A 27811-nucleotide genomic window follows, 5' to 3' on the forward strand; every position below is an offset into this window, starting at 1 on the left:
ATTGTAACTATAGTAGAAATAGTTCATTCGTTATTTAACTTTCGTCATTTGATATTCATTATTTGTTATTAAATATTTTAATTATTATATATTTTGTTACATTTATAATATTTTTATATAAACTATCAAAATTATATACGGAGTTATTTAAATTTGTAGTACTATGATTGAGAATAATTATCAACATAGTCACTACAGGCATTGAAATGCTAACGTCGCGTAGCGGTGAAATGGAACTAATTTATATTACTGTCTTTGTCGCACGCTATTCCCCTCCTTGTCTATCGCGCATGTACGTCTGTCCTTGTCGCATGCTGTTGCTCTCCTTGTCTACTGCGTATGTACGTCTGTCCTTGTCGCATGCTGTTGTTCTCCTTGTCTATCGCGCGGATATGTCTGTCCTTGTCGCACGCTAGTGCTCTCCTTGTCTAATGACGCTAGACAAGGAAAGCAACAGTGTGCGAGAAGGACATCTTTCGATCTATTGAAAAAAAATTCAACTTCTTACACACACGTTTTTTTTGGACAAAAGACAAATAGAAAGTATGCGGGAAGCCTAATTTTAAGGAGGCATATAAAAAAGTTCGCAAATTATTCCTCTTAATAAGGTTTTTTTCGTAATTAGTGTGAATCGTCACAAAAGGACATGGTGGCGCCATCTAGCGGTAACTCAGCGGTACTAATTATTTATAAAAATACTTATTTCTGCATTTTACGGGTCAAATGGGGTATGAAAAGAAAGCTCAGGGTCTAATTAGGGTAATACAATCACAAAGGTTCACAATTCATTTCGCTAAATTAGATTTTCTCGCAAATAAAAATTTCTCTGTTTTACGGCATAAGAAACTAGCGCCGCGTTGTGGCAGACCGGTGAAACTAAACGATCTGTGATCATATAAGGAGAATAATTAATTTTAATTTTTCACGCCACAAATTTGCACTCCACGAGCATATATTTCAAAGATCATGCTATCAATTAAGTTCGCAAATAAACCTGATCTAACATTCACTATAGTCTGCGAGAAATTATGCACTCCCTACAGGCACGACTACTAACGTAAACGAAATTGAAACATTCTTTATGTACGTAAACTATACTTAAACGAAACATAGAACGCAAGCTAATGGTTTCTAAAATTGAAGACGCAACCATAACAGTTCACAAATGATTCCTCTTAATTAATTTCTTCTCGTAATTTGTTGAAAAACTGTCACCTGTCAATGATTAGAGGCAATGGTGGCGCCATCTATTGGCAACTCGGTGGTACTAAAAAACTGGATTTTCTGTTTTTAGTACCACTAGGTTATCGATAGATGGCGCCACCATGTCCTTTTGTGACGATTCACACTAATTACGAAAAAAACCTTATTAAGAGGAATAATTTGCGAACTTTTTTATATGCCTCCTTAAAATTAGGCTTCCCGCATACTTTCTATTTGTCTTTTGTCCAAAAAAAACGTGTGTGTAAGAAGTTGAATTTTTTTTCAATAGATCGAAAGATGTCCTTCTCGCACACTGTTGCTTTCCTTGTCTAGCGTCATTAGACAAGGAGAGCACTAGCGAGCGACAAGGACAGACATATCCGCGCGATAGACAAGGAGAACAACAGCATGCGACAAGGACAGACGTACATACGCAGTAGACAAGGAGAGCAACAGCATGCGACAAGGACAGACGTACATGCGCGATAGACAAAGAGGGGAATAGCGTGCAACGAAGACAAACATATACACACGGTAAACAAGGAGAGCGGTAGTGTGCGACACGGACAAACACATACGCGCGATAGACAAGGAGAGCAACAGCGTGCGACAAGGACAGGCATATTCACGCGGGAGACAAGGAGGGGAATAGCGTGCGACGAGGACAGATGTATTCGCGGTAAACAAGGAGGGAAAATACCGTGCGACAAGGACGTAATATTAATTAGTTCCACCGTTTCACCGCTACGCGACGCTAGCATTTCAATTCCTGTTTCGGGTAGGATTTCCTTAATATACAAGTTCCGGACATATGAACTACACAAGTCGTAAGTGGATGTTGTTTAATGATGGATTGATGGCGATCACCAAATTAAGCATGCCGCGTGTGAAGGAATACCTCTAAGATGGGTGCTATCCAGACTAGCGGTTCCTAACATAACAGGCGTCTGGAGTAGAGGTGGGTCGCCGCCATCAGGCCCACTGATGAGTCTAGACGGCGCAGACTCTGAGACAAAACGCAAATCTACATAAACAATAATATACACGGATGGTTTTAAATCCACAAATGCCATTAGTTAGAGCAGTATGCATAATTCCAAAGGACAAACTAAGCAGTACAAAATCTATGGTAAAACTACACAGCAGAATGCCTGATGATAAAAATAGCAGTGATCTGTACAAATGAAGCCTTGTACAAAGTCTAAAATCTATCCCTCTTCCAAATGAACAGACATATAACAAATATCAAAAAAGAATTGCAGCAGTTCAGAGTAAACATGACAAAAATCTGTATCTCCATGATATGGATTCTAGCTCATGTCGCAATAAAAGTTGCAGATAAGAAAGCAAAGGCAGCATCAGCACAAACAATTGCTCAACATACATGCTGGTCCCACACACCAACTGCATACAAGCTATAAAGCCAAAAATTCAATCTCAAAGAGAAAAGTAGAAAGCACAAGGCAGAATATCAGGTGGTAAGTGTTTTTGATAGTACTACAAAACAGCTGGTTTCACAATAAAGAATTCAGACATATGACAATATGTCATTTTACAACAGAGTAAAAACTGACTATTACAGTTCCTCATTGGCCAAGATTAAATAGGCTCAGGATGCCTTATGTAATTGTGGTCACACAATGGACTTTGATCACATAATTTGGTTCTACCCAAATTACTCAAATAATCATGATCAACCAATTTAGTTCTGCCCAAACTACTCAAATAACCATGATCAACCAATTTAAAAAATACCAAATAAAACCCCTAATTCATAATCAAAAAACTCTTCATCAAGCCGCTTAAAAGCATAGATAGTTTCCTAAAAATTAATAACATAACAATTTAAAAAGCAACGGGAATAAAGAAATTTAAGATTTTGCTATTGAGCTGATATGCATATCAAGATATGTCCATCTTTTTTGTACCAAGTTATTTTTTTCTGTATGTATGTAGGTTTTATAGCATTTTATATGTAAGAATACGTAGTACATAGGCCAAGTGTAGGCTTGAAGCTAATCAATAAAAAAAAAATCTATAAACTCTATTTTACATTCTGTCTATAATGTTTATAAATTAACAGTTACATGTACATACATATATAAGCGTAAGTGATACGGGAAATATATTAGTTATATTAGTATAGGTGATAGAATAAATATTACAATTAAGAGACTTACTGCTGATTCTTATCTTTTTTCTTTTAATTTTCTTTAATCTTAAAACTAGACAAAATTTAAATATTGAATACTGAATTAACAGAATAAGAAACGTGTTTAATAAATTTACTTATAGAAGAATAACTTGAATAGTATAAAGTATGATATTTTTCACATATTTATCCAATAATTTCGTAATAGGATTAAGCATGATTATTTCAGTGTTCTTGGATTAAAATACAGGATTCAATATAGTAAACTTGTTTGACAAGTATTTCCACAGGAGTTGTATATTATTAATCATTCTTTGTGATTAATAGTAATGATTTAATACACGCCTCTATTGGAGTATTACATTCCACGCCTTGTTTAAAGTTAATTAATGGCGACAGCAGACTGAAAACGGAGATCGTCCATTGGGCGGGGAAGTTAGACGAAATTTATTATTAGAAATAGTGTAAAATGTATTGGTATGTTATCAAGCAATTTATCAAGACGTAATAGATAATTATCATTGTAAATGAAAAAAATTGTACCGAGAAGTAATTATATTAATTCAGTTTCATGCAACGATATACGGTTTTAATCTGTCAGGCTTTCATAAGTACTTAATTCAGTCACGATAGATAAAGGATTGCGTGCACGTAGCCGTTTAATCGATACATCGGATTACGGATGCGATTACATATGCATTTTAGATATCAGCGAACTAGTTGATTACAGGGACATTTATCAATTTTCAGTCTCCACGACGTGGTTTACGTCTAATATCAATATATTTTCACTACTAAATAAAATCGGGGATATCATTTTCATGCCAATTTGTTCCGTATGTACGTAATATTTCTTGAACATGAAGTACAAGATATTCATATGCTAAAATTATGTTGTCTTTGAGTTGACAGTTTGGTTTCACATGAAAGGTGTCAATTACATTGTGCCCGCTTATCCACTTGGCTACTGCGACCAAATGGAATCAACAAGCTCCAAGAGAAACGTTAGAGAAAGCATTTGTCCTATAAAGACCAATACGGTAATCAGTTGGGACTTTTCTTTATCTATAAAGAAATCAATGAATGATTAGTGTGGAAAATAATGATCACTCGTAATAGTGATGATCGTTACGTATCATTCACAATAGTCTTGTCTGCCACTAGGTAGATTACTGGGGAGAGAGGTGAGAGGTCCCGATAGTAATTTAGCAAATGGCCAAGCCAGTGGCGCTGTCCCGGTGCAAGCGTGCCGTTTTACCTTGTCCAGTTGCATACTTTATGAGTTCCCCTGTATGGTCATGAACATGGGACACCATACCACACCGCTATACTTCGCTTTGACAGCGGCGAAATGTTTATTTAATACATGGAAATCCCCCGATTCCTCGATTCATTGGTAATACACAACCGTCTCAGTCTCTTTGGCGCGACCCACAAATCCTTTCATTTTTTTCATGCTTCCTTCAATGCTCGTACATTCTCGACCGTGTGATCATTTTTCCTCTCAGAACAGAACATTTACGAAGTATATTTACCCTTGTGCGCAATTACTGTCATCGTATATGCTTAGCTGTACACGAAACGAACTAATTGAAAGAATTTTTAAATTGTGCGTTTTGCAAATCTTTTTTCAAAATGAACGACTCAAAATTACCTTTTTATTAACTTTACCTTAATACTTTTGTGACAAACCAAGATTAATCTTACATTGATCGATTGGACTCCAGCATATCACGGTATTTAATGGAACGAGAGTCGTAAACCAAGTATTATTATACCTTATATTAGTCAGGTAAAGACGATGAAATATGATCTAAATACTCTTTCTGGAGATAAAAATACAACGGGGCGTTCCAGAAGTTGACAAGAAAATGTGCTCTAAATACTTTTAAACACATTATATCTATACACATTCAATATGTGAACATTCACCGGCAATTCACAAGATTAGATTTATCATACAACATTCGCTTAATTATCATTTAACATCTTAACGTTTTGACGTGACACGATGGGGGTAATAAATGTTAATCACGGCGTGGCAAGAATATTAATTAATCGGTATAACGGTGCACAGGTCGGCAGGGATAATGTTACAATAATTTACGATGCCGTGTCCAAACCGATATCACAGATGCTCAAGCGCAAGATCAGAATAAAGTGGATCACCTTCGTCCGGCTGACCTAACTTGTTCGTGGCGTCAAATTATGCTGTTGTCGGATTGGTATTGAGTCCTCGGCTGTAGAACTCTTTGATCTTCCGAAGCTCATCGAACCATGTCGAAAGGAAATACGAGGGAAAATGTAGGTATTAACTCGAAACACGAATCAATTTATACAATTACAGAACAATGCGAGCATCCCGTCAACTTACGCACATACCTACATACACAACATGCACATGCACATACTAATAACTTAATCTACCGTCTGCCTTAACAGCGCATCATCCTCCTTTCGTATACACCGGATAACTCTGGCTTCAAGTGGAATGAAAAAACTTAGGCAAAAGAGGGTCGATCGCAAATGATTGTGAAATTGGATTGCGAATAAAAGACATTGTAATACTATACGGAGTAGGTATATAGAAGGAACGTCATGTAAGAAAGTTATGAATGCGGCTTGTACCGAGCATCGTTTATAGAAGAAGGTAATGAATCCATTCAAATTCAATTCTATTTAAGAATGTTCTTACTCAGCCGACGTGTAGGCACACGTCATTTCGATACATCAAATAGAGCCTCTCCTTTCATTTTTCATTGGGCAGTGCAAAGGTAACTTGCTATTTAGTCTTATGTTACGCAGAAGTCTCCTTTGATTATTTTAATAACCAAGTTTTTTCCATCGAAGAAAAAAAACTTTTCATGACTGACGTTCTTCATAATTGTAGAATATTCATAGCTGGACAAGATCGAAAAATTTTTACAACGACATTGCTCGCACAGGTGGACAGAGCAGAAGTAGTTTTGTAATGATATCGAGACGACACGGCGAAGAGATCGTTTCGTCGTTTTGAGGCGTGAAATACAAAAATATAAAAATGTTACACGTAGACAACTATCTGAATAGACTAAGAATATATGATTTTCGTAGTTGAAATTAATGATTCTTATATAGGAATGCGTTGCCGATATGAGAGAGTATATAATAAACTTTGCCAAAATGATTTTCGACTTGTTTTACATTTTACTCGAAAATTGACTGGAAATTTATGTACAGTTACAGTTGTAGGCGAGGCTAGCATGTTAAACACGCAAGTGGGTTAATGGCGAAGTCCATACAAGAGAGGAGAGACCGAAATATACTTACATGCGCAGGTACATTTTACAATCTGACAGACATTCTGATATTTGATGCTGATGAACGATCCCTCCTGGATCTCAGGCGGTCAATATCGATGGAGAAATTCGGCTACAACTGCACCTAGAGAGCGAACAGCCCCACTATTGGTATATTTGGCATCTGTTACTTTGGGCCATTGCCACACTTTCGTGTGTAACAACTAGCGTACTTTTTAGTTCTCCTTCAGACATTACATAGGTTCCCGAAATTAGAGCAACTAGAGCGTTTTCCTAGAATCTAGGAAAGTATACATCGAAACAAATAAAATTGCCTGATTAGAATATTTTACACGCGATGTAGGTGAAAATTACGTTATTTTCGATTGTTTTACGATATTCTGCGATTAAATAAATAGAATACAAGCGCGCATTATTTGAAAATCACACGCAACGCCCATGAGGAAGTTCACCAACTAATTTCGCTCCTACGATTTGAGTATGTTTTTATGTATGTATCGCGTGTTATCCGCAAAATTTCGCTTAATTAATCACTATAGACGCAGAACACGATAGAACGCGAGCTTAAAATGTTTCTCTTCGTAGCGAGTGCAATTCTTGTCCGTCTACACGTGAAATTAGCGGTTAGAATGTAAGTAGGAAAGGAGATTAATGTTGCTGTCGGTAACAAGAAAATTCCCCATAATCGTTCGATTAGAAAGTGCACCCGCTAAAATGTAAATAAGGCGTAAGAATGGCATTTTCATGGGGGGGAAGGCAAGAATATTTTACATATTTAATCATCTAACTTTTTCAATCAAGTTCTATGTTAAATTTTCTATCATTTCTCCTAATTTATTCGATGTAGAGAAAGAACTTGTTACACATACATAACTACTCTCGTTATCCCAGATTCGAGATCTTGATCAAAATGATATCATAATCGATGGCAAATCAGGATAGAAGGGCACATCCCTTTGAGATCAGGAAATGCGAGAAAGACAGAAGAACATTTCCTGGAGATGAAGAAGAAGAAGAAGAAGAAGAAGAAGATATCTGGTAGTGGAGGAGGAAGAGCTGGCCTAGAAACGGTGGTTCTCCGATCTCCGATCTGTTGGTGGGTTTTCAGGCTTCTTCCCATCGCTCCACCTCCCGTCCAGCTACCCCTTCTCCGTTTGACTGACCGTCGTCGTCAACGATGATGGTAATGGTAAATAGCCCATGGAGAGACTCTCCAGTCCGTGCCTCCACTGGAAACGGGAGCACGCCACGTGAAAGTAGGAAGGGGAGGCTATAGCCAGACCGACGTCGCTTCGTGCGCCTCAGTCGTTCGTGGACCTCGAAGGACGATAGAGGTCGAAGAGGGCACTTCCTCCTCTCCTTCCTCACGGCGCCACCACCATCATCTTCTTTCCGCGCCTTTGGCCTTATCCTTTTTAACCGGCGGCGAGAGGACGAACGTCGTCAACGCACAATAAGATAATCGTTCGCAGCCGTCCGCCTACTGCACTTCGAGAAAATTGACTTATAACGACGTCGTTGATACACGATCGTGGCAAACGTCTGAACGGATCGTCGACAATACGAAGGATGCAGCGTCACATCTCTCTCCTCGTTGGGATCATCTTGCTGTGTTGCCTTCAAGGTCGGTATCGCTTTTAACCTCTGCACTAGATCATGTCCCACTCTGGTGAAAGTCGCAACAGGTCGACCCGCCTTTTCGTTCAGACGTTCCTATCTTTGTCCTTCATTTCCTTTCTTCCTCTCTTTGTCACGTTCTTTTTTTCTCTTTTTTCGTCTGTTTCAATGATTGCGTTACTCTGGCCGAGAAATTAATCGATAATTCGTTCCCGTCTACCGCAGATTGTTCCAACGGTTTCACGGTTGACTAATTAAGAAATAAATGAACTCGCCGCGATGCACGAATAGACAGGTCCATTCATTATTCCGTGTAAAGCAGTTAGCTGTCCGATGGAGAGTAAAAGCACGCTCGACGATTCCTGTCGGATGCGTAATAGTGATCGATATTAGGTCGAAGTAATTCGTGCAGAAATATTGATGTCACGAAATACATGTCACGCGTGATTTTGCATTTTCAATTTCCGTTCTCGCTTTCCGATGTTTTGGACCGTGTTTCCGATGCATTGAATAAATTTCAATATCTGCATCATATTAGATAGAATAGTTATGCATGCAAATGTACCATATGTGTAATTGGACAAACGTGTGACTTTTGGGTGGGAATTGATCTTATTGCTCAAATTGGGTCAGTTAACAAACAGGAAAGCTCAAACTTATTAATAAACAGGGTCGCGGGTTAAAAAAGAACCGTCAACGCTTTTTTCTTCTTCTAACAAAAGAACAAGTCCTTCCGGAGTGATACCAATGTTCCTGTATCGACATCTAAAGCTTATTCCTTTTTCTCTTTTTCTCGGTAAATGGCTTTGGTCGGAGCACCCATTGAATTCTCGGCAGGGAGTCGGTATCTCTCTATGGCCAAGTGCGATGCTCTTTCAACCAAAGGAAAAAAAAAGAACCAATGCTTTTTCGTTTTAATCTCCAGCATGCTCGCAGCCTCGTGCACGAGCCGACTCACGGGGGCGAGTTCCTTCCTCTTCCTCTCTCACTAACTTTGCGTATATACTCCCCGGTTCTCTCGAGTGTGTACTGGCGTTGCTAAAATAATATATTCGCTGTTTCATATTTTCTCTTATCGATGATCAACATGCTTAATTTATTAAGAGAAAGAAATAAAAAAAAAAAAAAATCGTTCTTTTCATCAAATTGATATTCTCACGAAATAATTGATATTCTTACAAAAATATCGGAATATCTTACATTCTTGCGCAGGGAACACATCGAATAATTTCGCTTTATCTTTTATCTCTACTGCTCTTTTAAGTACGAAAACACATATCTTTTGCCATTAAGAGTAAGCTAATTTTATGAGACATATCTTATAGTTAATTTATTGCAAGTGCATAAAGGATCTTATAAAGGTACAATCGAATGTTCAACCAGGCACATATAACTAACTCGTAAAACGGCAAGTCGGGCTGACTCGCTTAATTAAGTATGCTAATCATCTCAAAAACTCGCTTGTACCAGCGACCCTGAAAATTCCATGGAACGAAGCGTAAAGAGAGAAGTTGTCTTTTATTGCTCTCCTTGCATCTGAACGTAGATTGAAATTGTATTTCATTGGGGATAATGCGGTTTATATTTGCCTTTAAGTATCTTTTAATCATTTAATAATTTAATTCTATCGGCTTGTAATAATAGTAAATACGGGAAAATTAGTTGCACTAGTATTGTATAGTTTCACTAATTAGTTCAGTACGGTCTCCTAGTGAATTTAATCTTATAACAAGACATTATATTAATTAATAATAATAATAATTACACGTAGAATAATTCGAACGTTTTAATATTTCTTTCTCTATGTTGCATAGAAATTTTATTATAATTTTAATAGTTTGTTATTCATGCTTTTAACTTTCATGTATACATGTAGCAGATACTATGTAATAGCGTGCAGTAAATGCAGGCCGTTGCATGAGGAAACATACGAAACAAGAATGGATCGAAGTGTAATAACAGATGTCAGAAGAAGAGAATTTATGCGTTCTTTTACGGAGAAGACATTGCCGCAGAAATGCTCCTTTTCGTGAGATGTTTACCCTACCATTACGGCATAAGAAATACGATAATAATCTGCAGTCTTCAAGAGAAGGTTTTATATAGAAGCCTCTTGAAATTTCGTTTTGGATACTTTTCTTCTCTGAAATCTCGTTTTATCATTTCTTTTCTGTTCTCAATGAGAAGAGAATATTTCTCTTGATGTAAGACCGCACTCAAGGATTCTTTGCCCCTTTGATCGAATATCGCAGTAAACAATATAAATTCCTCTGTGAATAATCCTGGAAGAAGTAATCTTGAAACGAGCAAATTTGCTCGTTCAATATCCAAGAACGCATCGTTTGAAGTTGCAATACGTTTCATGTTTCGTTGAAAATCGTGAAACGTTCAGCCAATTGGTTTGTATTGAAAATGATTTGAAAGCATCTGAATAGCCGTGAGGCGTTTCAATAAAAGATGATCTTCTAAAAGCGTTACGGTTTCGGTTCATTGACTTTTCAACGTGTTCAAATTCTCGTGACCTGGTTCCTCTGTCATCCGTTCCTCCGGGAAACTGTCGAGCTTGAGATTAAATTGACATACGTATATATTGTTCCCGCAAATGAAATTACTTCAGCATAGAAAGAGGATAATAGAAAAAAGGATAATGTTCACTGACTTGTATTCTGCTGGTCCATCGTTCCATCGACTATGAAGCGTGTTTTCACGCATGGAAAGGCTTCACGTTTATCCGAGTGGAAAAAAGGGCATGCCGCTTTTTTAGTCGATTTTATATTTATTCATACGCGGATTAACAATCACCTTGTGATCATGAATAAGCAAAGAGGCGCCGGGTACGGCAAACTTCATTCGTCAAATGGTAACAGTTACCTATTCGGCTTGATCCGATTCGATAGTTTGCGTTGTTGATAATTAATTCGCCGCACGAATAGTCTAGAGACCTGGATAATTGCTATCGTTTAACATGCAAGGTTCGAACGTGATTGTCAGAAAAGCGGAAAACATTGTACGCGTGCCAATTAGCACAAGTCTGTTCTATAGTTACACATATAACGAACAATTCCCGACTTAGACATTCTGTTCAGTGGTATTCAAAGAAGTTCAATTACCTTTGCACGTATTGGAATCATTTGCAATTAGAAAAAGGAAAATTAGAAATGAGCACAAAGAAAAACTACTACGATTTCTTTGGGGAAATGGATCGTCCCACGATCGGTAATGACCACGCCTACACCCCGTACGAAACATGTAGTTTTTACATATTCTTCGTGTTCTTCGAGTTAATTCCTTTCTTTGGAGATTGACCAGTCTTTTACCGTTATTCGAAAATACTTAGAAAATATTTGCATGGCCTGGTTTTGTGACACCAAAACTAGCTGCATTTCACGTTGTGAAATAGACCTTCGTGCTGTACCTCTACCTCCGATCAGTTTTCATCCCTTTTTTAAACTATTTTAACTCTTTATATTCTGACGGTACTTGAAAGAATCGATTCATGTGAATATTTATATCATTTTAATGTGACGATACTATTAAACGATACTATACTTCTTTACTAATATTGTTCCCAATTTGCCAATACTGATGAGACATATTTGTTTCATCTCTTTCTCGAAAACGACACGATACAAAATTTTCAAATTTTGCATGCAAATATTAGTATTTCCTTAAATCATATTTTTGTCATATATACACTTCTAATTCCTTTTCTCAAAAATCAGATCGAAAGGCTTAAGCGTAATACAGTAATCACCTTATATGAATCTCTATTTTTCAAATATTTTAATATTCAAACATTATACTATATTATCGGAATGTCTGTCCGTAACTAAAAGTTTATGTGTTACTAACGGAACAGTGATATAACGTTCGAATATTAAGATATTCGAAAAATAAGGATTCAATTATGGAAATACATGAAATTATTAGAAAATTTATTTCCGTTTTTGCCTATGTTTAGAATATATAAAAAAATCACATAAACTAAGATAAAAAGGAATTTGGTTCTCTGGCTCGTAAGTTCTTCGGTCGTTCGAAAAATTTTTGTCGCGTAATAACTTATACTTGTATATGTGATGCAAAAGTCGAACAGGCTGCTAAGTAAACGGTGCCGGAGAGATGCGTAAGTACGATTTTATGCTAAGTGGAAAGGCGTCTGTGCACAGGTTATGTACCATTGGTTGGAGAGCACGCACTGGAGATGCTATCGAAACAGTTTCCTCGTCGTGTGTCGACAGTATTTGCACATTGTACAGCTCCTAGGAAACGTAAATTATTCATTAAACCTGCAAACGAAACGTAGTCACGTTCCCTTCGTTTAGCATCAATTTTTCATCTTGGCGCTGGTTGAGAGCTAAGAGGCTAAGAATCTTCTTTCGGTTTCCATTCAGGATGTTCTCCCCTCTATCAGGTCTCTATCGCAGGGAAACGTGCATTAAAACACTTTCACGGCGATGGATCGCACCTTTCACTAGAAATTAGATTAAACGGCGCAACCATTTCCACGTATCTCTTTCAAGAGCAGTGTTTTTCTTTTTCACCAGGAGCTCGTACGCGCTATTTCGTTCGTACAATGAGGCCCCGTGCCGCGTTTAATGGAACGTATCGGGGAATCTAGTACATCTAGCGTTTTGAATTAGATTGGTACCGGTAGGCCACGCCATTCTTTTCATTCGACTTCTGTACACCGTGTTCATTTTTCATCATCATCATCGTGACCATCGCAATATTTATTAAAAATTCTCATCCGTTCTCTAGTTTTTAATAATCGAGTGATTGGCAGATTAATAGAATAAAAGAAGCGTGCGGATCTGTGTCAGGCAAATAGCACGCTGAGATAAAAATAATTAGAATATTGATGTTGCAAGATCATTGAATAAAACGAAAGCATAAATATCGTTCTACATGAATTAACATTGTGGCAAAGGATGCATACGTTATTTCATGGTCGAAATGAGCCTTGGTAACATTTAAATTCCGTTTAAATTCTAAACACGACAAGTTTCACGTCTCATAATTCAAGATCTGTGCGTCTTGTTAAGATATTCTTAACAAGTTCTGCTAGTCGTATCTAGATCAACTATTCGTGAGCAATATTTTCATGATTTAATAAATAAAGAAAGATTCAGAGGAACAAGAAATTGAAATTTAGCATGATTATCGTTTAAAGTTTTTTTTTCTTATTGTTAATAGTATCGATTAGTAGATGTTGGGCAAATTTTATTTAAAGTAAAAATAAAAAATAATTTGAAATAACGAATTATTTCCACTCATTTATTATTTTTGTTTGAAAAACAACTTAGGAAAAGTAACTTTATTTTGGCTCCAAATCAGATAAATCATTTACAAATAATCTTTTGGTTAATTCATTTAGTTAATTCATTGAATTAAAATAACAAATAGTTGGTTGATCACAGAAGGTAAAGTTTATGCGAAGGTAAAGTTTAATAATAGAATTAGAAATCATGTGAAAAATTATTTGAAGAGAAACAAAATTTGAACAGATACAAAATGCAAAGTCAAATAAGAAATTATTTTACTTAATAGTTAAATAATTATATAATTTAGAGGAAAATCATTTGCTTTTTCAAATAAATTAACGCAAGATTCTTTCAAGATAACATCGGGTCAAATAAGTCGAAACATAATTTAAATAATTACTGTTCGAATATTTTATTATTCAAATACTTAACTGCGATAACGACTCACGATCGTTTATGCTAATAAATACCGCGTGCTAGATTTCACTTGAACGTGAAAGTCTGGACATCAATCGATTAAGGAAAATGACAAATGACCAAGCGAAAGATAGCACTTAGCCATTATCCGTTGTTTCGCGTTATTGCATCATTAATCATTTTGACAATCATTTGCAGTCCAAATAGATCGCTATCTATCAAACGAATTTTACCATCACATCGATTCGATCGGTACGACGAAAAATGAGAAGTCACCGTTTTAATCATCGATCCTTCGAGTCGTTTTGCTCTCTTGTTTCCCAGTCTGCCTTGTTCTGTTCCCGTGATTAAATTCTCGCAAGGATGTAGAAGATCGTTAGAGATCGAACGACGATTGATCGAAGTTGAATAGAGCTTGCGAGTCAACCTTGAACATCTCCGGAGCCATAACCTGATCCTTGGTTCCGCGGAACTGTGCTCCGTTCAATCAATAAACCAGTCGGCTGTCCTTTCGGGAACGACACCGTTACCGTAGCTCGATTCATCCGCCGATGCTTGACTTACTTCGCTGACCTGAAGACCCAGTGAACGTGTACTCGTGAATTTCAGACTCGTGTGTCATTCCCAATTCTTCATTCTCCATCGTCTAGCCGTTTGTCTATGTTACAAACTTCCGAGACGGAATTAGCTTGTTACCTGGCATCAAACGCATTCTCTGTTTTGAATTTCTTAAGGAAACTCGTCTGATTTTTACGTTTAACATTAGGAGAAAGAGAGAAGAGGGAGGGGAGAGGGAGATTAAGGTTGGCGTTAAGGATTAGTATAGCGTTCCTTCACGATTTCCTACTAATTTACAACCGATCTGAACAACTTGGACGAGAGCTGTATCAAGTTATACACCGAAGCAACCGGTAATGATATGCGCATAAAAGATTTCGTGTATTCTTGCGGGAAAGTACTCGCTGAATGTGCGGTATTTACGTCCATGAAAATGCACGTCACGTTTTTTCGATGTCAGCTGACTTCAAACGAATTGTCGCGTTAAAACGTGAAGATTCCTCGAAACTATCAAACCTTTTAGTGCTTTCCTGGAACGATCGAGCTTGTTACCCGACATCAGCAATCGATTTATAGTCGCGGAAGATACAACTAGGGAACGATCGAACGACAAATACGAAATATCGTCGTAATAAAGAAAATTATGATCGTTCACAATAAAATCAATGCAGAACTAAGATCGCTATTTAACTTCTTTATACCGATTTCTTTATTTTCCCACATATTTTCAGTATCTGGTCATAAAACAGTGATGTATATATAGTTCGATGTAACTGGAATCATGTTGAATAGTCTTTCAGACTTCCAATGTCCGCCGAGGAATCTATTACGCGGATCATACTAACGCCATGTCATTTGATAATATCGTAGCAAGCATAGAAGAACTGGTTAAAGCTTATCTATTTTAGTATTATTAGAACATATCTATCTATAGCTGTCGGTTTCACGCTCCACTTTTCCGGTTTCCATGTATCTAATGATTTCTCCGGATTATTAGCAAAAAAGCAGCGAGGCTATGACGTGTTTCCTCATTTGAGCGGCGAGAAATCACGCAAATGAGAAAGCCACGAAAGAGGAGTAGGAAACGACCAGAGGCGATCCTGATTCCGGGCGACTCTCGATCGCGTTCGCTCGATCGCGGTTGCTCCGTCTGTAATAGTGCCGCGATCGTCAGTAGTAGTCATTTCCGCGATCGAGGGTTGTGAAACCCTGGCCTAGACTTAAGTAGGTATGGAGGTAAGGTCGAGGTCACTTTCATGGCTCCTTCCTCTCGATGAAACATCTCGGGGATCGGTGGAAATTAATGGCCTCATCGCAAGTTAAAAGCTTTCGCTTCGCTCGCAGCTATCAATGAAGCATCGAGATCTCGGGCGATCATTCCAGCCGATCGATTAATTTTCCTCATTCATCCAGTTCAGTCGGTGGTGAACCGGTTGCGTTAAATCACAGTTTACTCTCCTAGTAAAGGAGAAAATGAACTAACGCTAGTTCATATTTGTTGCACGATTTTCGATTCAGCTGCGATCCAACAGTAAGTGGAATCGAGGTCGCTTTCGATGTGCATCTGACGCGGTGAAACAGTTGTTAGCGCGTTGAACAAACGCTGCTTCGACCTCGCCGAGCTATCAATAGTATACTGTTAATTAAGGGTCGAGGTCATTCCCGTAAAATGTTTAAACCTCGCAATGAAACTCCTAGCTGATGGATTGATCCTCCCAAACCTGTTTATATGCCGTCGATCAGATTACAGACAGACATATGATTAGATGATCCTAGGCGATCATTGATAGGTGAAATTGCAAGATAATGGCTCGCTATAGATCGAGCGTGTCTTTGTAGTTGAAAATTTTTGCGTCACGATAAATAAATTCGTTGAACTATCGTTTAATCAGCTCTTTTCCTTGATTTTCATCAATTCTATTCGCGATATCGTCAGTCGCGTACCATGAAAAGTGAAATTTTCCTATTTGAAACCGCATTTCACACGTCAGTATCATTGATCATACTGCCAACGCTTTTAACATTATTAAACTCATCTGTAAATCTGTAATGTTCGAAAAGGAAGACTCACCAAACTATGTATAAAAAGTTCAATGATCGGTGTGCACGTCACAGCCGGAAGGAACGTCGACCTTCGTCGATAATTGCCCTTTCTCTGAGATGCAGTGATGCGTTTCTTCTTAATCACTCAATATTCCGTCCCTCTTATCTCGCTTTACTCTAATTACCTTTAATATGCAATTTCCTCAAACGCGTACGCGCACATATGCTTGCTGTACGCTCCTTTCATGCGGTCCTGTCCCTCCCTGGCGCTCGCTATTCAACGAAAAACTTGCCAACCATCAACTTTAAGAAAATTTCGAATTACATACGAAGGCTTATGCTCGCTACCGTCAGATGAAACATCCTCACGAGATTCCAGAGGCTTTTATTACCAGCACGCGGATATTCAGCCAAGCATGATGTACGTTTTTAAACGTCATGTTCCCCGCGGCGGAAATCGATCGTACGAATTGTCTGTAATGCATTCGCCACGGAATTCCCATTCCATTGATATTTCATAAGGACAGCTTTAACGAACCTGTATAGGAACCGGCCCGAAATTCTTCATTCGCAGCAGGACGGGCGAACCGTGTATCCTCCTATTAATCCCGTTATCCAAATCCACGCGAGAAACGTAGCCACGTAAACGCAAGTGCGTGTCCCCGCGAGCGAAGAAGATAGAATTGAAAAAAAATTACAATTGACACGCGGCATGATTCTGTGCGTTACCGTTTCTACGTGGTTAGGATTTGTCGAGTAATCATCGAGTAATCATGTTTCACGTGTATCGTGTTCATCTGTGGCTATGCAAATGTATCGTTAGCGCGACGGTCTAGCCGAATGTTATTCATTCACGATTCAGAGCATCGAGTAAGATTTAAGGGATTCGTGACCGCGAGCGACGATTTCACGGTAACGTGAGGTGTTAATGCGAATTCGAATCTAGTTGGTAACACATGTCAGACGAGTATTTATATTTTTATTTCCCCCCCGTGACAGCCGATAACGCGTACACGCCTCAAAAAAGAAACATCACACCGATAGTGTGTGTAATAGCGGTCAAGGTGTTAAACGACATAAGCATCGAGATGCAATTTCTGAAAAGATAAAACCGAGCACGAAAACGTGGCGCGCAATGTTCTCGGCGGCACGCAACACGCGGAAGAGAAAGGTAAGAAATCGCAGCACGCGACGCAACGGATGATTGAAACTTCAGTCGATCGCCGATCATCGCAATTTTCTGTTTCGCATCGAGTAGAAAAGTACTACTAGCGCGTACGCGTTGGAATTTTCCATGCGATGCGGGGAGGAACTAGCCGCGATGAAAAAGCGCGCGGACGATCGTAAAAAGAAAAAAAAAAAAAAGAAAAAAAAGGTGGACATGTACGTAGAGTAGGTTGGACCGTAAGTACGCGACATGTACGGCTGATCGAAGGTTTCTCCGATGTAACGGATCGGCGTGAGCGAACGGTCGCCAGTGCACACGCGTTCACGTGCACGCTCGTGGGAGATCGAGCCGATCTGGGAGGTAGTTTTTCGCCCCAGTACTCCACTTACCACCACTCGCCACTTAAACCGAATACGACGATTTTATGGAATGCGACTCGTTTGTCGTGTTCCTTTATGAACAAGGCGACATACATACTGACGTTTTTGCCTGTTGCTAGGGCCACGCGCTTCCTGCGTCCCCTTCGTCGCCACGCCTCGCGTTAACGTAATTTCTATAACAACGTGTCGTTCACTTTTTTTGTTTCATCCGCTTTCTACCTCACTCCAGATGATCGATGAGCAGAATGTTTTGCTCTATCGCGGTCGATATCGCTGCTTTATTACTACCTCCGACAGTGGTTTGTCGATCATCGAAATTGTAGACGTTGTACGAGTTTTCACTTCGAAGATTATGAACGAGGGTCGAGAACAACCCAGGATTCAATTTCAGATCGCGAAATATACCATCTTCACCATAGCGTTTCAAAATATCGTACGTTCTAATTAATTTTTTATTGCCCAACAGCTTCGTAAATACAGTTATAATAGATGCTGTGTGATATAAATCTAATTAGTATTTATTGTTTCGACAGAAACTTAGCCAAGAATATCGTAACCACCGCCTTTTCTCTTAACAGACGTAGCCACGATACGTCGAGCTATCAAACACACGCGAAACCTGTTTTGATTAGCAGCTGCCAGTTAACTTGTAATTAGTTGTTCTCTGCTTGGAATATTTAACGCGATACCGTACGTGATTGTAATTCCGAGTATACCTGAAGTTAAACTGCTGGATGAAACTATTTCGTAATTTTAATGCGAAGTATATGTCCGTTTTATGGAGGAATTACATGTACGCGAAGCGATGCTTGGTTCGTCGTAGTCTTTATCGGTATCTTCGAGCAATCGCGACGATAAATCATCCAAGTGTAACTGTGCGAACATCGTCCCGCGAATCGGCGTTTGAACTGCTTCTTTACGACGTTATCGGAACAATAGCGTTGCTGGTCAGGAAATAGGATCGTTTCACAGCGATACGGAAGTCGCGACGATACAGACCGTCGTTAACGTCAAATTCTTTTCGACGTGGAGACACGGCCGATCAAAGATAAACTATGGAACAATGATACCAGTTTACCGCGATACTTTGCAAATCTTCGCTGTGATAGTTACAACAATATCCTCCAAGTTCTTGATGCAACGTCGAATGAGTTTACCTACTAATTTCATCATTTCCGATCTCGATTCAGGAACAATCGACTCAGACGATGACGGGTCACGGTTTAATTACGTCGACTCGCGTGCTCCATAACAGAAATAGAGGTTCGTTAATGCAACGCAGCATGTTACGGGACAATGCTATGAGGAAGACAAGATTTTCTCGTGATAAAGAGGGCCGGGCTACGTCGAGAAGATCGACTAAAGGTATACGTTTGAGAAGAGACTGCGCGAGAAACGAGCGGTGAGCAGTGTCTGGAACCAAGGAACACGGACGATTTTACCGTGATTTTGACGCTATCGATTGGAAATGATTTACGCGGTCGTTTCATCCTAGCCGAGGTATCATCCCGTGCATGCGATCATACATAAACAAATCTCACGGTCAAGATCACTCTTAGAATTAATGGATTACTACTTATCATACATGTTGCTTTTGCATTTTTTCCATCTTCCTCTTTCCTTCGTTAACGATCAGCCTGTCACGAAGAACTCAACACGAGATACTGATTTATTGGAATTTTATAATTTTATTGCTAGTTGGCAAACGTAGATGCGAAAATGATCCCAATGATAAATAGAAGATCGGTCGCGGAAGGATCAGTTACTTGAATTTAACGGAAGAAGCGCGAAGAATCGTGCGCGCTCGGTTTAGATAATCGATCACCAGCGTACGGTACAATTTGTCAAGCGCTCGAACGACTGTTAGTTAGTTGGAATCCGCAGAAACTTAGGAATGTACTCGAGACGACGATTCCGGCTTCCGTAGGAACATCGTTCTCAGTATTCACCGACTATTTATCAACCGGCTGTACATGGGTATAATAACGAGGCAATCGTTGCAACGTTAATTAAGTCGAACGTGGGTTGATTGGCCCGCGTAGATTTCGCGGAACGTCGTTGCTCGTTTTCGCACCGTCGTACATTCTTCGTTACACTCTCTCCAATGTATCTTGTTCCCAGACGGAAGATGAATTTTCATACGGTTTGGTTTACACGTACGTAGCAACGAACGTCGGGCTTAATTGACACTTGCGACGTAAGATTCGCAGGAGAGGCGTTCGCGTTCGTAAACGAATCACGGCTCGTTTAATTATCTGAGCTGGAATCAAAGGTTCTGTCATGCGATGCGCAACCGTCCGGATGCTCCTCCAACCGCAACGTCCATCCACCAGTTCATCTAACCTACCGTTTTTCTGGCCGTGTCTCCAGGAATAGCGGCCAAGAAACAAGAACAAAAGCCGCAGTCCCGTACATTGTTCATTTTATTTATGAGCTACGGCTTTTATTCGTATCAAATCGTTCCGGTTCGTTAAACAGATCCTTATTTCTCTGTTATCGATCTTCGAGAGCCGGGATGCGAGAGTTGGCCGTGTTCCTCTCCCGGCTTCTCGTTTCGTGGACAAAAATCCAAGAAGCAGCATCCACCCGGTCGGCGTGCATCCTTGCCATGGTTCACCGACCCGCATATTTCTCTCCTCCCCTCTTCTCTCTCCCTGTCACACTCTTTCCTTCCCTCTCCCCTCCCCTCCCGCCCCCCTTTCGTCTTTCTTTTCCCCTCGATCTCTCTCCTTTCCTTCGTTTCTCTCGTTCCCTCTTGCTGGAACAAGTGGCGCGTATCCATTGTGCACCATCGCATGTATGCACGCGCTCGCTCGTGCGACTCGTACGTCTTCTACGGGGATATAATTCGATCTGCATTGTCCGCCAATCGCCCCCTGGTCAGACTAGTCGCTCCGTTATTGGCATAATTGATTCACTTAATCGCGTTCGTGGGAGTGACGGACACCTCCTTCTGCAGCCTATCAACGCCGCTGATCATACGTCCGTTTGACCAACTGACGTCTGCTCCGAGGAAGAATCTCATTCTCTCCTTCTTATCTTCTTCTCCTTATTCTTCTGCCTCATTCGTTGCTCCGTTTTGCCTTTTTTCGGTCGTCTTGGTACTCTTCCACTCGACGAGCTTCTCCGCCTTTTTCCACTTGTCGTACGCGCAAGAATTATAATCGTTTTTTCTTGTAATTTACGATTTCTTCCCTCCGTTCCTTCGACATGGGCTTTTCTTTTTCTCGCGAGCCTCGAGCAGCTCGATTAAACTCGCGCGTTGTTTTCTTCATCAATGCCGGCGATTTTATACGACGCAATTCGACGGAATCCTGTCGTAAGATACGGAATATCCGGCATTTCTACTTCAAGATCTTTAACGATCTGCCGCGTGTCTCGGCGTGATTCGAGAAATTTTAAAACATTCGTGCCTTTTTCTTCTCCCTTTTTTTTATTTCTCTCTTAATGGAAATTCAATTTAGATTTGGTCGTAGCGACCGAGCTACATTAGCCAATATCGTTCGATACATCGAAATAGTCGTAATTATGGAAAGCATACACGTAAAACTCGCATCATGCTTATCTCTGACCGTATTCGGTTATTAGCGTCCTACAGGCTCCCCGCGAAGCAGGAAGGAGCGTAACGCGATTATTACGCGGAAAGAGGGTATAATATCGGCGATGTTCGCGGCGTCTTTGTGAGGTGCGGTGGCCAAGAGCAGGAAGAACCACGGTCCCCTATATTACAATGCGTATCGGTACTATCTCGTTCACTTTGTGAATTCGAGCGCAGATTCTCGGATTCAGCAAGCTACGAATTACCATCGCAGGCGAACGGGATATTGGACCGTTCGCTCTGATCGCGCGCGATTCTGGCAAATTGTATCCTGAGGAGAGACTCGATCGTTACGCGAAAGGAGCCGTCCTAGTCATTGCGCGATTCCTCCAAAAAAATCGTCACGAGCTTGAACAGTGCTCTGTCCGTCGTTCTTTCTCTGGCGCGGCGCGGGGCGAAGCAGAGCGGAGTGCATACGCGCGCGATGCGTGACCAAGATCGTAGATAAATTATCGAGTTGCGAGAACATAGAACGAATCGTCCATTAAGCTTGTATTGTTCACTTGACATTCCGGTAACGACTAGAACGTGCCGGTCTTGTAGAGATCGCTCAGAATCGTATGCTTTTTTATACTCTTGTACGTCGCAGCGTTTACCATGCATGCTATCTCAGATTAGAAAGAGGCAATCGGACGAATGTTATATCGTCGGAAGATTGTTCCGTGTGTCTGCCGATTAGTCACGTGATCGAGCTTCGTTTAAATTACCCCCTGGTTGCATTTGCCCGCTGTATCGGTATCGGCGTGACCGTGTCTCGCGTCTCGCGCCCTCTCCTCGTGTCGGTTATCTTTAACTGTATACCTCGATTTTATAATTTGTTACATATTATGCGTGCCAGTGTAGAACGACTGTAGTAAATTCCGTGTGCTGTTGACCCGGTGATCGCTGGACCGAAACCAAGCCAGCAGACTCGCTGCTGAAGAGATATCTACACGGAGGGTCAACAGGAAGCAATTAAAGTTTCGACAGAATCTCTCGGTTTAATGTTACCACTACACGCGGTTGCCACAAAAAAAAAGAAAAAAAAAAGAAAGAAAGAAACATTACAAAACGATCCAGGAGAATAAAGGGACGAGTGCGATTTCTTTGCTTCTTCCCTTCCGGTCTGCTCGATTATTTTTAACTCGACCTTTCACACTCTGGAACGAACACGCTCCGCGCGCAGATCCGTTTTTTCGATGCGGTGCAGATCTGCGGTGCCAGCACAGAAACGATCTAGGCTCCAATTACCAACGTTTCCTTTGATTCTTCGCAGGTATTTATCTTCTGCCAGTCACTTTCTTCCTTGGACTTGCGCGTTCACCTTTCCATTGTAATTATGCCATTATGGTTAATGCTTACTGCTAGTTTGATAAAGAAGATCTTACATATATGCGTTTTGACGACTCGCTATAAACCCAAGTAACAGTAAACAATATTTTACGATACTTGTAACACGTACTTGATCATGAAGAAAATAGCTGTGCTGCATTATTTTCTTTTGTACAAACAAATCAAACGTTAACGAGATCTTTTATAATCTGTTTTATTAATTTCTGTGCAGATTTCGTGACCGGCGCCTGTCCCCGAATATGTCCGCCAAGTGGAGAGCCAGTCTGCGGTAGCGACGGAGTGATCTACGCGTCTCAGTGTGAAATGAGGAAGAAGATGTGTGGAAAAGGTAAGGGATCCGTTTTAACCGCGTAATAATTATAATTAGAAGATGCGTACGCGCGGTGAAGTATCGTCGGCAATTATGCAGTTGCTTTACCGCCGAAGCGATGCATCGAGACACTTACGTTTCGCGTGCTGAACAACCTTAAATTGTATTCCCCGGATATCATTAATGATAATCTGTTAAGAGTAAACGTGGCGGCACATTTCGCGCATTCGATGCAGCCTATCGGTTGCACAGCTGGGGGCTGGTAATTATCGGTACTTTACAAATTGCATAGGCGTGACCATAGCTACGGAAAAGACCGCTTGCCTAAGGTCGTCCGGTAGTAAGTGCGAGCATCGTTGTCCCGGCGATCAGGATCCAGTATGTGGCACCGACGGCCGCACATATCTCAACAAATGCATGTTGCGAGTCGAGATCTGTCGAGTCGGTATCGAACTGTCACACCTAGGTCCATGCAACAACATCTCCGCGCACAGGGAAAACTGTCCAGTCTCCTGCGACTTTGCACCACTCGACGGACCGATCTGTGGTAGCGACGGCAACGTCTACAAGTCTACGTGTCAAATGAAGCTGCTTACCTGTGGGTACGTGATCTCACATAGATGTTAGAATGGCACCTTTGTTCTGGTTATTATTACAGTAGAACCCGTAGAACATTCCATAATTTTCTTTGATTCAATGGTTGCACTGTTTGATCGTAGACAAGGCGTCGTACGTACGAATAAGAAGCACTGTCAAACCACGAGACATTGTCGTGAATCATGCTGGCGTGGTGCTAAGCCAGCCTGTGGTAGCGATGGAATCCTCTACTCGAACACCTGTAAAATGCGAGCAAAGAACTGCGGGTAAGAAGCACATCCTTGAGAAAGTCCTCGATCGGAGGCAGGCGCGCGCGACTCGTCGCCAACGCCGTGAATAACTAGCGAACCTGTTCGCTTTTTATACGTCACCAGACTCACCACGATATCAATCGTTTAGCAAACACGTGTTCGAGGTGCCGATGTCATACTGCGTGTCACTGGAACGGACGTCCGGTGGCCAGTCGAACGCCTGTCCCTTGGACTGCAAAAACGAACCGGAAGTTCCAACCTGCGGATCGGATGGAAGCATATACAAGAATGAGTGTGAGATGCAAATGCTTAATTGCGGGTCAGTTTTTTTCTATATGAATTTTAAACATTTTCGTTGTTGATCGCTTGTAATTTCAATGTTTAGTAATGATTTACTTTGCAGACAAGCAAGAAGAAAAATAACCGTGGTAGACTTTGAAAAGTGTCGAGCTCGTTTGACCAAGTGTATGAAACAGCAGCAAAGATGCGGAAATGAGGTGGATCCAGTTTGCGGAAGCGATGCGAACACATATCCGAATCAGTGTCACTTGAACGTCGCAGTGTGCCTGTAAGTTTTCATTCTATTGAATGCCAGAGATATTCTATTGAACGTCTATTCAAAGAGAATTGAACAGATAAACGATACGTGATTGCCATAACGAGAAGTTACTGTCAAGTGTTTCGTCTTATGCGCTTTTGGTTACATCAGTCATTAGTAATGGATCAATCAGTCGTTGATCCCTGACGTTACCGTTGCTTTTCAGAAAGGGTATTCAATTGGCTCACGTCGGAGAGTGCACGACCTTGAAAGAGACCGAACAGTGCCCCGAAGATTGTAGCGAGGTACCTGAGGAACCAGTTTGTGGAAGCGACGGCAATGTTTATCGGTGATTAAGAGCGTTATTTGGATTCCAGGACGTTCGGCGCTGAGAGTTTTAGAGACGTGTGGATAATAAATCGCTACTCACCGCGAAGAATGGACATCCGAGTCTCTTTCTTAACCGTATTACTCGTACCATTGAAATTACTCGTCCAATTTTTTGGTAGACTTTTTTTTTATTTCTTAACTAATGGTATTCAAATTTTTTATCTAATCTATTGATAAACGTTTTAATGATAATTACCAATCAGATCTAGCAAGTGTTTCCTAAAATTCTAGCGCAGCACTCCATGCTCCTAATTTCTTAGAAAACTCTGCATCTTTAATGTCTCAATGTATCCACTTATATACGTTCAGGTCCCTTTGTCATCTGCAGCGTGAGACATGTGGTCAGAGGGTGGTTCAAGTTCCAGCGCAGCATTGTCGTACCACAGCACTCTGCAACCAGATCTGTAGCGGAGAACGGCAGTTTGTTTGCGGTTCCGACAATAAACTTTATCGCAATGAGTGTGAGATGAAGAGGGATAATTGCGGGTAAGCAATAATCGTGTTTGAAATTATATCTTACCTGAACTTCGACGACCGTTTAGGTAACTCAATTAATTGACAAAGTTGTCCTACAAACGGTGATGATCAATTTTTTTTCTTAGAAAACACGTGTACGTGGTGCCTATGAAGAGGTGCTTACAAGGTTTCTTATTCCGTGGTTGCCAAAAGATTTGTTCACCTTACTATGATCCTGTTTGCGGTACCGACGGCATGACCTACAGTAATGAATGTTTCTTGGAAATCGAAAACTGCCGTAGTCGAAGCTTAGTTACGAAGAAGTACCATGGTGTGTGCGGTCAACCGACTGAAGAACCTAAGAATTATTTGTATTAGATTGATCAAACTCTGTTCTCGTTAGAATGTCCTTTTAAAAAAATATTTTTTCAGAAATTAATTGATTTCAAGACGACACGTATGTTGATTATTATTATAAACCGAATATAAATCGAATTATATTCTTTCGACAAATGCGATAGATTCCTATAAGATATTCTTATACGACGACCGAACGATTTAATCGAGAAAGGATATCGATTTTTGCACTTCGATCGTACATATATATACTGTTACAGTTCGTTCCTCTTGAAATCATATTCGACAAATCTCCGGAGTATCTGCAGAATTTTAATATAAGATATCTTTTCGAGAGAAAAATATTTCGAGAAACAGATATTTCATTAATCGTACGCCTAACTCGAATTACGATAATGAACGACAATCGAGATTTTTATTGTTATTCCTGTAATCTTACCATATCGAGATTCACGATTCTCGCATTCGCCGCGATTCCCGATCGATTGTATCGATTGACCAAGACTGTAGTTTATGGCCAACAGCCAATTTTCGCGATACGTGCTTCGCATTTTTATCCGTCATAAGCGCAAGTGTCCACGGACTACCGAGTCTTCATAATTTATTTTATATATTTGTTCTTGGATTGAAATGCGACATTGGCATCCATGCGCGATGCAAATGTCGTATTACGAATTTCACGATGCTAAGTCGAACGTGCGTTTGTGTGATTCCTTCGACATTTCCGCACATTAAACTCGCCGGTAAACTCATTTCTTATTTATTGTAGTATTATTATTGATTACACGTATCATCCTTGCATCATTTTGTTTATCGCTGTTGCTACGGTAATGCGAATAGTTCCAGAACGTACACTTATTTTAATTGTAAGAAAGTATTTAGCTATATATATATATATGTGTATATCTCTTTTTCTGACATGTGATGTGTGTTCATACTATAATTATTCTTATTATCGTACCTTTTTATTTATTATCGAACATGCGGCAACACCCTTTTTGTATCGATACTAACATGGCATGCTTCAAATGTCAAATAATAAACTACATACGTATATATTTTAAGATAAAAAATGATGCAGAAATTATTGAACGCGAGATACACTCGCAATTACTTGCCGATGTGAATGGTAATGGATGTTGCAGTTTTGAAACGATATTGCGCACGAACGTCGATAGATAGCGCTAGTATTTGCAACGGACGCGAATGCCGCAAGATGGCGGTGACACATTCTGATATTGACAGGTGCCATGAGAGCATGGCGGCTAGTGTTTACGACAACTGATCGCGACCGATTGAATTTGCAAGTGACCCGGGTATCTCGCGTATTGTTTACGATCCTACTTTTGACACAGTGTCTTCGTGTTTTAGCGATCGTACGCCGAACGTTCGTTTGTTTTTCTCTCAAGTAATCAAGTGTATCGATTGTTACGATCAGTGAAACGTGTGCCCTGTCTCGAAAGTTTTGGATCAGGTGGTAGATTTGTCGGTGGATACAGGAGTGTTTTCGGAGCGGATCACTGGAATATTGCGAGACTCGTCGTTATCGTAAGTACTAACAATGTTTAGCAGACGAACAATTGATTGCGATAAACCGTAAAAAATCATGCGGCTTCACCTTTTGAATAACGGCATTGTAAAATTTGATAAGAGAACGATGGGAGAGGCCATCTTTGAGCCTCCCTATGTGTTGGTCACGCCGGCGAAAGAGGATCGCGATTACGCGAATCGTGTTACATAAAATGCTGCTGTAGGATGACACACAGGATGCCTGAAATAATCGTTACGCGACAGGAAGGGCTTCCTTCTTCCTGCCATCCTGCTGGATGTTTTCTACGCAGGTCGCGTATCAGATCTATCCGGATGAAAATATTCACTGTGAGC

At 40.3% G+C, this 27811-nt stretch overlaps 2 protein-coding genes across 5 annotated transcripts in view; both read left to right on the forward strand.

Annotated features, from left to right (window-relative positions):
- The first annotated feature begins 1949 nt into the window (after window positions 1-1949).
- On the forward strand, window positions 1950-25983 carry LOC122539097 (agrin). 3 transcript variants are annotated; one of them, XM_043673726.1, is made up of 14 exons: window positions 4286-4395; window positions 4520-4751; window positions 5433-5659; window positions 5798-6005; window positions 6575-6804; window positions 7546-8278; window positions 23240-23356; window positions 23631-23940; window positions 24058-24201; window positions 24335-24505; window positions 24590-24754; window positions 24951-25073; window positions 25424-25600; window positions 25717-25983. In XM_043673726.1, exons 6-14 carry the CDS (start codon window positions 8224-8226, stop codon window positions 25946-25948), a joined length of 1494 nt encoding a protein of 497 aa, XP_043529661.1. In that variant the 5' UTR covers window positions 4286-4395; window positions 4520-4751; window positions 5433-5659; window positions 5798-6005; window positions 6575-6804; window positions 7546-8223; the 3' UTR covers window positions 25949-25983. The 3 variants fall into 3 exon arrangements, with proteins under 3 accessions (XP_043529663.1, XP_043529661.1, XP_043529662.1); XM_043673727.1 differs by having other exon boundaries at window positions 4524-4751; XM_043673728.1 differs by lacking the exons at window positions 4286-4395; window positions 4520-4751 and adding an exon at window positions 1950-2681.
- Window positions 25984-26850: 867 nt separating this feature from the next.
- The window catches only part of LOC122539094 (focal adhesion kinase 1), a 42318-nt gene continuing 41357 nt past the window's right edge, over window positions 26851-27811 (forward strand). For both annotated transcript variants that reach the window (XM_043673718.1, XM_043673720.1), the window contains exon 1: window positions 26851-27475. The gene's annotated coding sequence lies outside the window, so the exon portion shown is untranslated. The remainder of the gene's footprint in view (window positions 27476-27811) is intronic.

The sequence above is a fragment of the Frieseomelitta varia genome, unplaced genomic scaffold (assembly GCF_011392965.1).
Source record: "Frieseomelitta varia isolate USP_RPSP 00005682 unplaced genomic scaffold, Fvar_1.2 scaffold_191, whole genome shotgun sequence".
NCBI lineage: Eukaryota > Metazoa > Arthropoda > Insecta > Hymenoptera > Apidae > Frieseomelitta > Frieseomelitta varia.

Excerpts from the sequence above, each read along its gene's own strand:
- LOC122539097 (XM_043673728.1), top strand. The coding sequence starts at position 8,224 with ATGCAGCGTCACATCTCTCTCCTCGTTGGGATCATCTTGCTGTGTTGC. Across the intron at positions 8,279-23,239 it reads CTTGCTGTGTTGCCTTCAAG|ATTTCGTGACCGGCGCCTGT; the intron begins GTCGGTATCGCT and ends ATTTCTGTGCAG. Across the intron at positions 24,506-24,589 it reads ATGCAAATGCTTAATTGCGG|ACAAGCAAGAAGAAAAATAA; the intron begins GTCAGTTTTTTT and ends TTTACTTTGCAG.